This window comes from Bufo gargarizans, chromosome 1 (assembly GCF_014858855.1).
Source record: "Bufo gargarizans isolate SCDJY-AF-19 chromosome 1, ASM1485885v1, whole genome shotgun sequence".
Taxonomy (NCBI): domain Eukaryota; kingdom Metazoa; phylum Chordata; class Amphibia; order Anura; family Bufonidae; genus Bufo; species Bufo gargarizans.
This window is the reverse complement of record NC_058080.1, coordinates 7,414,916-7,431,456: the sequence shown is the minus strand read 5'-3', so window position 1 is coordinate 7,431,456 and position 16,541 is coordinate 7,414,916. Positions and strand designations below refer to the sequence as shown.

Here is a 16,541-nt window from a genome sequence, read left to right as displayed (position 1 = left end):
CATTAAGTTCACCTATAAAGGTTAGAGTGCATTTTAGGTTCATCCTGAAATTTTACCTACAAGCCAAATATCGCAAACTTTTTGTTAGTAGTGTATGTAACATATAGGGCCATTTTCTAATAAATCTGCTATCAAAAAGAATATAACTCCATACTAAATGACTTTGCCCTGCTGAAGTATCTAAACACAATACTGAAATATCCCCATGACCCAAATTCCCATGAGTATGGCTTTGTCTTCTAATCTCTGATGATCAGTTTCCAATGGTTTAGTGCCTCACTATCTGGTGTCCCTTTGTTGTTCAGTGGCCCAGTCCCTAATGCCCAAAGGTTTGGTGTCTAGCAGTATTGAACTCAAATACCTTATGTCCAGTGGTTTGGCGCCCATAGTTGTAGCTTCTGTTGGTGCCCTAGTTTCTGGTGTTTAATGAATTAGATGCCTATTCCTTCATGTCCCTCATGTCTGAGGCTTTAGTGCCTAAACCGGTTTGGCCAGTTACCTAATATGAGGGAGCAACCTGACTGCTCCTCAACATCTGTCATTGGGGGAAAAGAAAGATGACCAGATTATGGGTCAATGCTGTACAGATCTGTACTACTCTGTGCCTCCAATTATACAGTACAGGGATATTCATCTCTACAAGCAACCAATATGGTGGCTCATGGAGACATAGAGAGTGCCTAATTTTCATTTTGTAGTTAAAGGGATTGCCCCTACTTTTAGTAAATGTTTGTGAATTTTTTTGGGATAAGATACAGAGGCACATCTACAACATGGATAACACCAGGAAATCTTCCACTTACTTGCCATTGTTGAATATCACAGTGCAGTTTGGCCAGCAGTTATGGTTAACGAGGCAGAGATTTGGGAATATTCCAACCCCAACAGCTTGAAGGCCTCTTTGATCACTTAAAGTAAATCCGTTACAGCTTATCTTTCCATGTAAAAACACCAGGGGGGAGATAAGAAGACACAAAAGGGAAACGTCCGTGAGTAAATGTGTGACCTGATACTTTATTGTGGCCAATAAAAAAAAAGTCTAAGCTGAACAACATACCCACCGTCCGGCCTAAAAAATTACTGCAACTGCCAAACAGCCAACACTGAAATGAACTTATACTCCTTCGTGTTGAGCTCCTGATAACATTCTAGTAGCCCAAACTGTGTTATAATCACCATAGGTTAGTTTTATATGTAGTGATTTTAATTTATTTTTACAATCCAATGGCAGTGCCTACTTGTCCACAAAAACCACTCTATGTAAAACCATATGGTGCCACCATGAATCACCGTCCACCAAGCATTGCTTCTAAGGGGGTATACTTCAATTAATATGGCATTTGATGGGTCAAGCCACATTTTCTATAACAGTTTTTTAAAGACTTCATTAGAAAAATACGGTAATCTCTTTGAGCCTTCCATAAAATCTGACATACACAATGGGGTCATTTATGGAGGGTAATTTATCATAACAGGAATTTTTAAAGTCCGTTTTTCTTAAGTCTGTAATGCCATAATTTGGACAATTTGGACCGCTGCATATTATTTGATAAATTTTGCACATCTTTAAGCATAACACTTTTGTATAGGGCAGTTACTTCAGTCTTGTATGCCACCCTGCCCTACTGGAGTTACAGTTGATAAATCTAGTATGTACCTAATTAATATAGCTAACCATATCCACTTGACTTCCAAGCGGCTATCGCCATGCAAAATCTCAAAAAGGTGCAAACGTTTGTGCAAAAATGATGTGCACCAAAAGTGTAAAATTTATCCTCTTTTTGGCACAAATCACATGATAAATTACCCCCTATGAGTCCATGGAAGACTAAGAATCTGTAGCACACAAATGTATAATATGGTTGTGTGCATGAGACTTAAGACAAGTCCTAACTCATAGATGCCCATACTGAGAAGTGCCCCAAGTCCTGATTTGATGCTTGCTATATCTATATTTCAGCAAATTAGCTTCTACAGTGAAAGAGGTCTTCTGGATGATGTACCTTCCACTGTTTGGTCCAATTCATCCTTTAGATAAACAATACCTTTGGTTCTACAATGAAGACTTACCACTCCAAAGATGTGTGAGATATACTGCATGCCATACTGTTTACTCGGGCTGCGCCAATAATCGAGAAACGTCTGAACATCTTCCATCAGTCCATCCTTCTCCACCGAATCAAAGTCGTCAATGTGGTTTTGTAGGTCATCAACGGAGACTAAGCATCCTTCTGTCAGGCCACCTCCTTCTCTCTCTATTCTCCACAGGATCCTAGCCGCCAGCCTGGTTATGCCACAGATATTATTTATTATTTAGGGCAGGTAAGTTAATGTGCAATACCCATACATTTTCACTGTGCCAGGTATTCATGGCTTTACTGTTTACTGACCCTACATTGTAGATCAACGGTTTATGGAAATTAACAAAAAACTTCAGACATATAAGGTGCATCCATAAAAGTACTCCTTAAGATGGGTTTGCATGTGGCATAACTTTATGACACAGACAAATCCATAGCAAAATACACATCTTACATGAAAATTTGGACAAGGACTTGCCCTGGGCCTGCTATGGATTTTGCCACTTGCAATAGCTTGTTAGGCAGGAATATAAATTGTTTGGTCACCTCAAAGCTGGATATACACAGACACATGTTCCACCGACAACTATCTCCTGACTCCCTTCCAACTCTCTCATACATATAGGTCACAACATTTTTCCAGGAATAGAGTCAAAGTATCCCAACAATCTCTATGTGGTAGGTCCAGGTCAGACCACATTGACAAGTAATAGTGAAGCTGAAGGAGATCTGACTCTAGACCTTATGTTTGATATTGAATCCTTGATTCAGGGAGCAGGATTGGCCCATGAATAGCAAACATCAAGAAATCTACAGAAGAGGCCTTAAGAAACCTAAATGAGTACATATAAGCATGGTGGACCACAAGCTAATCAGGATCTACAAGGAGTTTGCAATAAAAACACAGGAGGTCATTTATTAAGACTGGCACTGGAAGTGCCGAAATTATGAAAAGTTGCCGGCCTCTACATAACTTCTGTGTATCCAGCGCCGGTCTAAATGTCAGCCAGCTTCCATGCTGGCTTACATTTAGACCATTTTCTATGTCTAAAACAGACGTAGAAAATGATAAATAGGCGTATTTCTGGATAGTAAATAATCCCCCCCCCCCACAGTTCTTACCTGATGTTGTCATTAGGAGCTTTGCCAAGTTTCTTGATGGCTGCACATTCATGTTTGTGGTTTACCCAGGAGTCCTTCTGACAGGTGCGGTCGCAGTAATGAGCAAATTTACATTGTCCACAACGTTGGAGCTTTTCTTGCCTCTTGAAGCATGAATGGCACACACAATGTGTAAGGCTGGAAAGACAATTATAGCATGACATATACTATATATACCCACAATGCCATCAACACGTTCTTCAACAGCTACTTGTCTTTAACTCTCCTCTTTCCTTGACATGTCCTCTATTACTTTGCTCCTTGAATGTTACTTGTATCTCAACTATCATGTAAAAGCTTCATGGAGTCATCTGCAAAAGGAGAAGTAAATTATATCTCTCACTTTCATGTGTTATTACGGAAGGCCCAAGTGAACAGTACTCATTTGGTAATGGATCGTTCTCAATCACCAAAAACTCATTTAACCACTTCCCATCCGGGACATTTGCCCCCTTCCTGACCAGGCCTAATTTTGCAAATCTGACATATCTCACTTTATGTGGTAATAACTTTGGAACGCCTTTACTTATCCAAGTCATTCAGAGATTGTTTTCTTGTGACACATTGTACTTCGTGATAGTCATAAATTTGAGTCAATATATTTCACCTTTATTTATGAAAAAATCCCAAATTTACCAAAAATGTAGAAAAATTAGCAATTTTCTCAATTTCAATTTCTCAGCTTTTAAAACAGAAAGTGATACCTCATAAAATATGTATTACTTAACATTCCCCATATGTCTACTTTATGTTGACATCAATTTGGAAATTTTTTTTTTTTTTTAGAACGTTAGAAGGCTTAGAAGCAATTCTTCAAATTTTTAAGAAAATTGCCAAAACCCACTTTTTAAGGACCAGTTCAGGTCTAAAGTCACTTTGTGGGGCCTACATAGTGGATACCCCCATAAATGACCCCATTGCAGAAACTAAACCCCTCAAGTTACTTAAAACCGATTTTACAAACTTTGTTAACCCTTTAGGCGTTCCACAAGAATTAAAGAAAAATGGAGAACAAATTTTAAAATTTCACTTTTTGGGCAGATTTTCCATTTTAATCTAATTTTTTCTTTAACACATCGATAGTTAACAGCCAAACTTCATTTTATTTTATTTTTTCACTGTTGATTTCTCCTGTAACTGGGGCTGACATAGTAGCCCCAGTTACAGGAGAGATACACCCCCCCCCCCCCCCCCAGAGAGGCTGTACAGCGCAATACTGCGCTGTACAGCCTCAGTGCAGGGCTGATCGAGGTCTCTGAAAGACCTCACACAGCTCCTGCACTCTCCGGTCCCGGCGGAACGGAACAGGAAGCGCATAGCGCGTTCACCCAGCTGTCAGCCCCAGCTTTTTCCGGTATGTTGCCTTACATGTTACTTGCACCTCATGGCTAATAGACTTGGCTAATCTTGGCTATGGTTGTGTCGCTTTGACCATTTTTTGTTCTTTGGGCATATGTATTTTGGCACTCATACTTAAAAATCTATGACCTGTTATAAAACCTATGACCTGTTGTACCCATCCTGGGACCTATTTATAACATCTATTTGGTCATTTTTTGTACTATTGCCTATTACCATTGTCTTGGGGTTATCAGCAAGGTGATGAGCATCTGTGGTTAGTCCCCACTGATTTACATATATGTACTGTGAAGTAATGTTCATTTTTAAACAATATTAATAAACTTGATATTTTATTACCGATACTTGGTGTGTTATGCACTCCTTTCTTGTTGTGATACATCATATGCTTTGGGAGTGTACCATTTAATTGAGACCGTTGGTTATTCAATTTTAACAGGGGTGTGTAGACTTTTTATATTCACTGTATATGTTTATGCTGTTTATTCCAGCAGAGAAGGTGTGGTTGGCAATGGTTGGCAGAAACAGGGCTAACCACCCTGTTCCTCCTCTCTTGCTAGGAGTTGGCTGATCCGACTTCCTGCCAGGAAAGAGAGTTCCTTAGTATACAGCAAAGACATAGGTAGCTCCTACTCCAAGAAATCGTATTACTTCTGTGAGATTGTCACTCCAGAGAGATCATCAGAGTCAAGAAGCTACATGGTAAAAAGACAGCAGAGTGATCAGCGAAACCACAGCTTTACAAACACTGCTGTAAGGTTAGGGACTACTGCTCAGACACCCATCACTACTGATCAACATCAAGCCTGTATCACAATGGACACCTACATCCACAAGTGCCATTAAATTGCCATCCAACCAGCCACCGTACCTCATCACCTGGTGCCAGAGAAACTGCACTTCATTCAATACTGCTGGATGTACCACAAGTTATATTTAGCATTACTTAAAGAAAGACTTTTATACGTTTCCTTCTGGTCTGATGGAGTACACTGTGCCACAACATCTCATCAGGGCCACTACCACTCCCATCATATTAAAATATTATCTTATTTGTCATGTGCAATAAATGCCATTAAAAAAAATATATATACAATTTTTGATCACCTTGCCTCCCTAAAAAATGAAATAAAAAAATATTATAAAATTGCATGTACCCCAAAGTAATACAGATGAAAACTATAGCCCCCCCCCCCCCCCCAAAAAAAAAAAGAAGAGCCCTCACACACCTCCTTTGAAGGAAAAAAAAAAGTTATGGCGGTTAGAATATGGAAATATTTTTGGAAAGAGTTTTAATTTTTTTTTAAGTAGATATAAAACATAATAAAATCTACATAAAGTTCCTATAGCTGCAATCGTACTGACCCATTGTTACTGAATAATGAACGAAAAAAGCAAAACCCAAACATACAATGGCAGAATTGCATTTTTGTTTTCAGCCCACAAATAATTTTGGGGGATGGATCCGTTTTCCATTGTGCCAGAGGAAACGGATCTGTCCTGGAACACAATGTAAGTCAATGGGGACGGATCAGTTTTCTCTGGCACAATAGAAAACTGATACATCCCCCATTGACTTTCAACGGATCCGTCATGGCGATAGAAGACATAATACAACCGGTTAAAGACGGATGCATACGGTTCTATTATTGTAATGGAAGCGTTTTTGCAGATCCATGACAGATACGCAAAAAAGCTAGTGTGAAAGTAGCTAAATTATATATTATTTGCCCTGTATGAGTAGATTTTTGCAAGCAAAACTATCCAAGAAGTGTGTGTGGTGGGGCTTTATTACCTGCCCTGCCTATGGGACATTTCTACATAACCGGCGCCCTTTAAAGGGATTGTCTACTTTGGAGCAGCTCTAATTCAGATAAAGGGTCCTCCATGCATGGCTATTAACTGGGACCCTTGCTGGTTGTCACTTTCACTAATATAAATTCAAGACACAGATAAGTGTTATCAGTAGATAAGACAATAAAACAATCAGCAGAAGGTGGATTACATGAGCTCCAGGAATGTCCTTACATGGTCAGAGCTAAAAAAAACGCTGTCACCCCACTGCCTCAAATACGCACAGCAAAAAAGAATCACTCAAAACATCTACAATCCACAAACATACACTGAACAAACATATAAACGCAACACTGTCGGTTTTGCTCCCATTTTGCATGAGCTAAACTCAAAGATCTGAAACATTTTCTACATACACAAAAGACGCATTACTCTCAAATATTGTTCACAAATATGTCTAGATCTGTGTTAGTGAGCACTTAATCCATCCCACCTCACAGGTGTGGTATATCAAGGTGCTGATTAGACAGCATGAATATTGCCCAGGTGTGCCTTAGACTGCCCACAATAAAAGGCCACTCTGAAATGTGCAGTTTGATCACACAGCACAATGCCACAGATGTTGCAACATTTGAGGTGGCGTGCAATTGGCATGCTGACTGCAGGAAGTTCTACCAGAGCTGATGCCAATGCAATGAATGTTCATTTCTCTACCATAAGCCGTGTCCAAAGGCGTTTCAGAGAATTTGGCAGTACATCCAACCGGCCTCACAACCGCAGACCACGTGTAACCACATCAGCCCAGGACCTCCACAACCAGCATGTTCACCTCCATGATCGACTGAGACCAGCCACCCGGACAGCTGCAGCAACAATCGGTTTGCATAACCAAGGAATTTCTGCACAAACTGTCAGAAACCGTCTCAGGGAAGCTCATCTGCTCGTTGTCCTCATCGGGGTCTGGACCTGACTGCAGTTCATTGTCGTTGTAATCGACTTGAGTGGGCAAAGGCTCACATTCAATGGCGTCTGGCAGGTTGGAGAGGCATTCTGTTCACGGATGAGTCCCGGCTTTCACTGATCAGGGCAGATGGCAGACAGCGTGTGGGTGAGCGGTTTTCTGACGTCAACGTTGTAGATCGAGTGGCCCATGGTGGCGGTGGGGTTATGGTATGGGAAGGCGTATGTTATGGACAACAACCACTGGTGCACGGAGATACCGTGACGAGATCCTGAGGCCCATTGTTGTGCCATTCATCCACGACCATCACCTCATGTTGCAGCATGATAATGCACGGCCCCATATTGCAAGGATCTGTACATAATTCCTGGAAGCTGAAAACATCCCAGTTCTTGCATGGCCACCATACTCACCGGACATGTCACCCATTGAGCATGTTTGGGATGCTCTGGATCGGCGTATACGACACTGTGTTCCAGTTCCTGCCAATATTCTGCAACTTCGCACAGCTATTGAAGAGGAGTGGACCAACGTTCTACAGGCCACAATCAACAACCTGATCAACTCTATGCGATGGAGATGTGTTGCACTGCGTGAGGCAAATGGTGACCTCACCAGATACTGACTGGTTTTCTGACCCCCCCCCCCCCAGTAAGGCAAAACTGTGCACATTTCAGAGTGGCCTTTTATTGTGGGCAGTCTAAGGATCACCTGTGCTATATTCATGCTGTCTAATCAGCACCTTGATATGCCACACCTGTGAGGTGGGATGGATTATCTCGGCAAAGGAGAAGTGCTCACATTTGTGAACAATATTTGAGAGTAATAGGTCTTTTGTGTATGTAGAAAATGTTTCAGATCTTTGAGTTCAGCTCATGCAAAATGGGAGCAAAACCGAAAGTGTCGCGTTTATATTTTTGCTCAGTGTACATCTTCCAGCATGTCCTGCAGCTTACAGAGCATGCTGGGAGATATAGTCGCAGGAATACCTATAGGGGGTGCAGAGAAAAAAAAACAATGGGCAGATATATTAAGAAAGATTTATTTTGCACCAGAATATTGTGCCTGTCCCGTTTCATTTGTGCCATATTTATGATTTGGAGTGTTAAATGTGTCTACGGGCCCCTTTACATGGCAAATCTGCAAAACACAGATACCGGCCGAGATCTCTTCTTGTCCGCAAAACAGACAAGAGGCTGCGGAACGGACTTGCTGATGCAGATAGCACATGGGCGTGTTGTCCGTATCTTTTGCGTATCGGAGGCGGACCAAAACCACATTTTCTTGCATGATGCTGTTTTAGGGAGTGGTGAAGGGAGGATGTGACACAATGCACCATAGGGCTTTATATCATAATGTTACACCGCTTTTTATAGCACCTGGGGATTTCTTAATATCGTTTTTTTTCCAAAACATGCACCAAAAACCGCCTGTCTGCACCCAAACAAGGCGCAAAGTAGGCACAGACAAAAATATGGTGCAAAAGTGTAAAAAATCTTTTGTCTAGCGTGTCAGAAACTTGTGTCGCGAACACTTCATATATTTGGTGCAGAAAGAGTGTGTGACAAACTAGGTCGCAAATCAGGGCACCTTCCAGACGCAGTGACATTTATATATCTGTCCCACTGTATTTGCACTTTCAATTCACGCTGTTCACCGAGCAGCATGGATAACGCATTACCTTAAGGCTTCATTCACACGACCGTATGAATGGGCCCGCATCTGTTCCACAGTTTTGCGGAAAGGGTGCGGACCCATTCATTTCATGGGGACAACACATCGTGGTTCCGTTCCATGGCCCTGCAAAAAATATACAACATGTCCTATTCAGACAAGAATAGGCATTTCTATATAGGGCAAAATGCGTAACGCACAGGGCTGGTATCCGTGTTTTGCGGATCCGCAAAGTTTTCTGATCTGTGTGGGTATGGATCTGTCTTCGTTTTGAATTATGGATTATCATTTTTATTTGAACTTGTTTTAAAAAAGATCATGTTTTTTGGAATTTTGAGTATACTGTGTGGTGTTCTTATTTTTGGTGTTATAAATTGCGTTGCGTTGTCAGGAGATTGACTAAGTCCGCCCCCCTGACTAGTTAGTGTTGAGAAAGTCTAGTTTGAAGCAGCCTGGAGTAAAGGCAGGTCTGTTCAACCCCCTTCAAAACTAGGCTCAAGTTCGGAGAACCTTAATCAGTGATGCAGTGGAAAGGGAATATTGCAAAAGCACCCTCAATACTTTGAGACGGATTGGCCACCCATCTCTCAGTCCTGCACCCCTCAGTCCGGGAACTGCACAAGGACTTAAAGGGGTATTCCCATCACAGACAATAGGGGCATATCACTAGACACTTAGTGCGCCCACCATTAATTTCCTCACTCCATTCTCGTTGTAAGTGCGGGTCCCAGAGGTGATACCCGCACCTATCAGACAATGGGGCCATATCCTAGTGATATGTCCCCATTGCATGTGATGGCAAAACCCCTTTAACAAGAACCTTATTGCATGCCTGAGATTCTGCTGAGAGACTGCAAAGTGTCTTTAGAGAAGATGAGTACTATAACCACCATCATCATTGATGTCCATTGCATATGGATAAAAAGTACTCTTTCGCCAGACTGAAGCAACAGATCGCTAAGTGAAAGGTATCAGTACATTCATCGGCGCTTGCCCCTCTGCGGGATCCGACCAGTTGTTGCACCCGGTGCTGATGGCATGGGCTCAGCATTTGCACCTCTGCTATCCACTTGACGTCCATTTGCAGCAAAGCACCAGCAAATCAGATGACAGCATTTCCATCTGCAGGAAAGGGTTAAAGAGGGCATTCACTCGGGAAAATCCTTACTGGTAAGAATGCTCACCGGAAACTATGCTGTGGGAAACTAAGTTGGGGAAGAAAGCAGCAAGTGTTCACTTCCTAAACAGCGCCTCCATAGGGGAAATGAAGCATTACAGGACTCCATTGCATTCAATAGACCTGGGCTGGCCAACCTGAGGCTCTCCAGCTGTTGCAAAACTACAACTCCCAGCATGCCCAGGCTACCTACAGCTATCAGCCTACAGCAGGGCATGGTGGGAGTTGTAGTTTTACAACAGCTGGAGAGCCTCACGCTGGCCATGCCTGCAATAGACGGTGAGGATAATGCACTGATTATGCCAGGTCCTCAGGAGAGTGACTGATGCTCGTTGTAGCCGCTCTATGTAATTTATGGAGGTCCTGAATGAGGATTCCTCTGTAATGAGGTATCTGAAAACAATGTGGTCTGTAACTTGAAATATTGCTTTAATGCAATATATAACCAGTATGCAAAAAGATCTAGAAGTATAAGCTGTAACGTTCAGTCTGGCAACACGTCCCGTGACACAACAGGGAATTAGCTCATGTTTGGATGCTGAACAGAAGGCTTGGACGACTCCTTCCCTGAATTTTTCTGAAGTCAAACATAGACAGTCTGGCTTCATAGTGAATGACCCACTGACAGCTACTGCAAACTCTCTATCCATCTCCATAACACATCTCTTTCTTCTTCCCCTTCACAAGTCAGATTTTTTTTTATAGTTGGACATTCACTTGTCTTTATCTCCCATAACCTGAGGAGCACTCAATACAAAAGAGATAGACTATGTTATATCTAGCGTGGGGCCTGACTCTGGTCCAGCATTCTATGCTGTTTTCTATCCTGTTCCTTTAGATGCTGCAAGGAGCAACTGTCAGAGACATACTGCCTGGTAGGGCTTATCATGCTGGTTAAAAAAGATACCTTTCTTTTGTCTGTATGCTAAACAGCTGAAGAGATATCTGCATTTTTATTCATTTGCAAATGATGAGCACCAGAGGGCTGGCCTAAATTCTTGGAGCACTGCTTTGTAGCACCTGTGTACTGCATACTCCCCTCTCCCCTTGATTAACAAGGCTAGATATCAATATGCTGAGGGAAGAGCTGTGCCCTAGTATGTACCTATCATATACACTAGCTTAACAACATTGAGATATGCTTAGAAAGCTAATATACAAATTACTGCTTTATTCACAGGCACAATATTCAATTATAAAGACATCAGTAATTTGTATTAGCTTTCAAAGCATAGAAAACCTTTCTCTACATGGCAATCCTATAGCTTAGTAATAAGTGGTCAGCCTTGGATGTAGAGATTCTAAGTCCAAGTCCCAGGAGAGACTTATATATATATTTTCAGTTTTTTCTCTCTCTCATTTAACCCATAATAAAAGGATATACTATAATAAATAATATATACAATAATAATAATAATATAAAAGGCTTTACTATATTAAGAATCTAAGGGGTCATTTACTTACAGAAATATGTCTAAATTAGGCTCATTTCTGGTGCAAGTTCTTTGCGCTGCAATCTGTAACTTTTCCCCGCTCACTCCAGGTCTACAAAAGTGGGTGTGGTGTGGGTGGCGAAAGAGGACGGGCCCTTTTCTATGCCTGTTTTAGGCATAGAAAATAGCCTAAATCTATCCTAGCAAGGGAGCTGGCATATATTTAGGAGCGGCGGTGGATCCACCGAAGTTATGTAGAGGCCTGCGTCTGAAATGCGGGTCTTAATAAAGGACCCCCCAAAAAAGATTTATGCTTAGAAACCTAAAACCTTTTACTGGTTTATACACAAGTACAATATATTATTATAAAGAAACGAGCAATATATATTAGCTTTCTAAGAATAAAAAACATTATTATCAGTAGGATATAGACTTTTATTACGTGTTAAATGAGGGAAAAAATATATTTGAAGAAAACAATCTGTAATTCTCTCCCAGGATTCAAACCTGGATGTCTACATGCAAGACTGCCTACTTACTACTAAGCTGCAGCATTACCACGTAGAGAATCATGTTTTTTTATGCATAGAAAGTAAAAAGATATTACTGATGTGTTTATAATTGCATATTGCACCTGTGAATAAAGCAGTAATATGTATATTAGCTTTCTAAGCATATCTCAATGTGGTAAGGCTACAGTATGTAGTATACTGTATATGATATGTGTGCATGCTAGGACACAGCTCTGAATTCAGCATGATGATGTCTAGCCCTGTCAATCAAGAGGAGAGGGGACTGTGGAGAACACAGGGGTTGTTATACAGATATCTCTTCAGCTGTTCAGCATACAGGCAAAAGAAAGGTATCGTATTAATCAGTATGATAAATACTACCAGGCAGTATGACTGGTTTAATAGGGTTGATCATGCTGACAGAGCCTCTTTAAGTGGAAGTGAACGGCTACATGCAGAGATCCCCTCTACACTATGAAGACGAGTGACAGCTGCTGCTATCGCTCGTCACCATAAAAAATAATTGTTCCTGTGCAGCAGAGTACTGTTTAGACAGCAAGATCTGCTGCCCTGGAACGATGACTGAGGTGTTTAACTTCAGATCATCTAACCCAGTGGACAAGCATTTTGGTCGTTCATCAGGTGATCTGGGCAGATTATCGGGAACGAGCGTTCATAGGAACTTTCTTTCCCCATTATCGGCACAAACACTGGTCCATGTAAATCCAGCTTAAAGGGGTTGTTTCACTCTAGTAATTTATTATGTAAAGGAAATAATTACAAGGCACTTACTAATGTATTGTGATTATCCATATTGCTTCCTTTGCTGGCTGGATTCATTTTTCCATCACATTATACACAGGTCGTTTCCATGGTTACAGACCATCCTGCAATCCATCAGTAGTAGTCGTACTTGCACACTATAGGAAAAAGCATCTGCCTCTCTGGTGGCCGGGACCGTGGGAGCGCACATAGGCTAGTGCTTTATCCTATATTGTGCAAATACGACCACCACTGATGGATTGCAGGGTGGTCGTAAACATGGAAACGAGCAGTGTATAATGTGATAGAAAAATGAATCCAGCCAGCAAAGGAAGCAATATGGACAATCACAATACATTAGTAAGTGGCTTGTATTAACTTTCTCTACATGATAAATGCCACTTACTGAAGTGAGACAACCCCCCTTTAACCTTGTAAATCCAGTGCATTCATTATCTTGTACTGATCTGTACAAGTGTATTTTACTCTAGAGCAGGGGTCGGCAACCTCCGCCACTCCAGCTGTTGTGAAACTTCAACTCCCACCATGCTCCACTCGCTTCTGTGGGAGTTCTGAGACCAGCCAAGCAGGCGTGCATGCTGAGAGTCGTAGTTTCACCACACCTGGAGTGCCGAAGGTTGTTGATCCTTGCTCTAGAGCTTCAGTCTTATTTCTCCGGGTTATTATTGAAACACTCAGTAAACTTTTTAGACACTTCAGCTGGCCACAAACATTAGACAGCAGTTGGTTGATGGCTGACCAGAAGTTGACCAAACAATCATCTAGTAGTGAACGTTCCTCTCACAGACAGAGCCATACACTTTATAGTCTATATTGTTCAAACTGACCATACATGTTCGGAGAAACTGAACGATGGACAAAAGATATTTCTGGGAACCATCTTTCAAAGAAAGAACTTTCCTCTAAGAATGATCTTTCCTTGAACAAAAGATCTTTCGTCTGACTATTGAATGTAAATATTAAACACAGTTGACTACTTTTCAGCCAATAGTGGTCGGTCATTGGTCAGCTAAATTTTACCCGATTCAGGGCCAGTTCACTTGACTGATTTCTAAAAAGCATGCTTTAAAAAAATCAGCGCAGAATACGCAAGTTTTATGTCAGTACAAATAAAAAAACACGCTTTTTTTGTGTGTGTTTTTGAATGTGTTTGACGCTTTTTTAAACCAATGGGTGTTCACTTTACAAAGCTGAATTTTCTGCTTGAAGTTTTTGAAGAAGATCTGAGACAAAAAATAAAAAATGCTGCTGTGTAAAGAAATTTAATAAAAAGCAAGTGCGGCTTTCCATTGAAATGAATGGGAGGCTGTTTTGAGGCATTTTGGAGCTGATTGAGGCAGAATGCTCCAAAATCAGCGCCCCTCGGAACCGATGAACGGCTGTTTTGGTTGAAATTGTCCGCTTTGATCAACTTTAGACTAATGTGTATGGCCACCTTAAAGGAGTAGTCTCGCTTCAGCCAGCGGCATTTATGATGTAGAGAAAGTTAATAGAAGCCAGACACTAATGTATTGTTATTATCTATATTGCTTCCTTTGCTGGCTGGATTCATTTTTCCATCAGACTACACACTGCTCATTTCCATGGTTATGACCACCCTGCAATCCAGCAGCGGTGGCCGTGCTTGCACACTATAGGAAAAAGTACCAGCCTTTCTGGTGGCCGAGACCGTGGGAGCGCCCATAGGCTGGTGCCTTTTCCTATACTCTGCAACCACGACCACCACTGCAGGATTGCGGAGTGGTCGTAACCATGGAAAGGAGAAGTGTATAAAGTGGTGGAAAAACTAATCCAGCCAGCAAAGAAAGCAATATGGACAATCACAATACATTAGTCAGTGCCTGGTATTAACTTCCTCTACATGATAAATGTTATTTGCTGAAGTGAGACAACCCCTTTAAGTGAAGCTCCCAAAATTCAAGAATAACATTTTATATATTCACACTGCTCGTGATGAGATAAGTTCACGAAGCGTATGATTGTCCTGCTCTCCTCAGCCTTTACCTAGTGCTGTCAGCAGTTCAGCATGGTTAAAACTCCTGACAGACTCCCTTCAAGGTTGCATTTACACATATAGATAATGCATATGATACAACTAATCAACATGTAGATTTTGATACGTGGCCGCTGTCAAAACTGGGAATGTAGCTCTTCAGGTATGATAAAAAACGAGCGCCCACAAATCTCTGCGTGTCAGTGCAATCACCCATCTAGGACTTTGGTACCCAACTCCTGTATCGATAAACCTCCAGAAGTGAAGACAGACATTGGATTGTTTTAAGACTGGCACAAATAGGTGAGCTAGAGATAGTATGAATTATATGAATTATCCAAGCGTGCTTTTATAAGGCCCATTGGGAAGATATCCAGTGATGCCGTCTGCCTTACATAATAATATATACAGTAAGTAAAGCTAAGTGTCGGGTATACAGTTTCTATGTCATGCTCATAGCACCGCACAAGGTCACAGGAGATGTAACTAATATACTGGCATATGACTGACTGGGGCTACACCGCATAGATATTAATGGACGTATCTCATGACAGACGACTCAGTAACATTGTGCTCTGTCTGCTGATATCTGTCACTACAGTTCCATGTGACCTGTATACATTCACAAAGCTCTAATGTAAAACTTCACTCAATGGCGATCAATAAAAGGGTATACAGGCATACAATGATCCATAATCCTACATTACACGACTTTGTAGCCTATTGTCTGCTCTCGTTGTATACATTTTTCACGTGGAGCATAGCCTAAAAAAATAAGCCTCTTCTATATGAACTGGACAAGACCTCCTCCTAAGCTGCATCTAAGGCATCTCATCTAACCAACCAGAATCCTGCTCTATACAAATGAGGGACAAGAACCTCCCTCAGATGGGTAACGCTTCCTCCTGGAAGACTACATTTGCTTATTTTTCCCATGAAGCATTGCCTGGAAAATTAGCCTCTTCAATGAGAACCAGAACAAACCCTCTCATCCTAGCCTGCATCTAAGGCATCTCATCTAGCAAGTATCCTGCTCTGTACAGAAGAGGGTCAAGAACCCAAAGATGGCTGTCTATAGGGGGGACAAGAAAACCAAAAACAGCTTTTAATAGATAGGTTTTCCTCTTGGAAAAATTTGGCCAGCATAAGGAAGGGACAAGAACCACAAAACAGCTATCTATAGAGGGGTCACACATCCTCTTGGAAGATTACTTTTGCTTATATATTTTTTCTATGGAGCATAACCTGAAAACTAGAAAAAAAACCTCCTCCTAAACTGCATCTAAGGCATCTCATCTAACCTATATCCTTTGTATATAAGACTACTTTTGCTGATATTTTTCCCATGTAGAATTGCCTGAAAAACTAGCCTCAATGAAAACCAGAACAAACCCTCACCTCCTAAGCTGCATCTAAAGCATCTCATCTAGCCAGTACCCTGCTCTGTACAGAAGAAGGCCGAGAACCCAAAAACAGCTGTCTGTAGGTGGGTGTTCCTCTTGGAAGAGTTTAGACCAGAATAATCGAGGGACAAAAACCTCAAAACAGCTGTCGATAGATGGGTTACTCCTCCTCTTGGAAGACTACTTTTGCTTATATTTTTCCCATGGAGC

At 41.4% G+C, this 16,541-nt stretch overlaps 1 protein-coding gene across 2 annotated transcripts in view; it reads right to left on the bottom strand.

Annotated features, from left to right (window-relative positions):
* SMYD1 (SET and MYND domain containing 1) overlaps positions 1 to 16,541 on the bottom strand; it is a 51,866-nt gene that overhangs the window by 30,123 nt on the left and 5,202 nt on the right. For both annotated transcript variants that reach the window (XM_044294338.1, XM_044294345.1), the window contains exons 2-4: positions 3,204 to 3,380; positions 2,071 to 2,284; positions 804 to 934 (exon numbers count right to left, since the gene is read on the bottom strand). In XM_044294338.1, the coding sequence (XP_044150273.1) occupies positions 804 to 934; positions 2,071 to 2,284; positions 3,204 to 3,380 (522 nt within the window). The remainder of the gene's footprint in view (positions 1 to 803; positions 935 to 2,070; positions 2,285 to 3,203; positions 3,381 to 16,541) is intronic.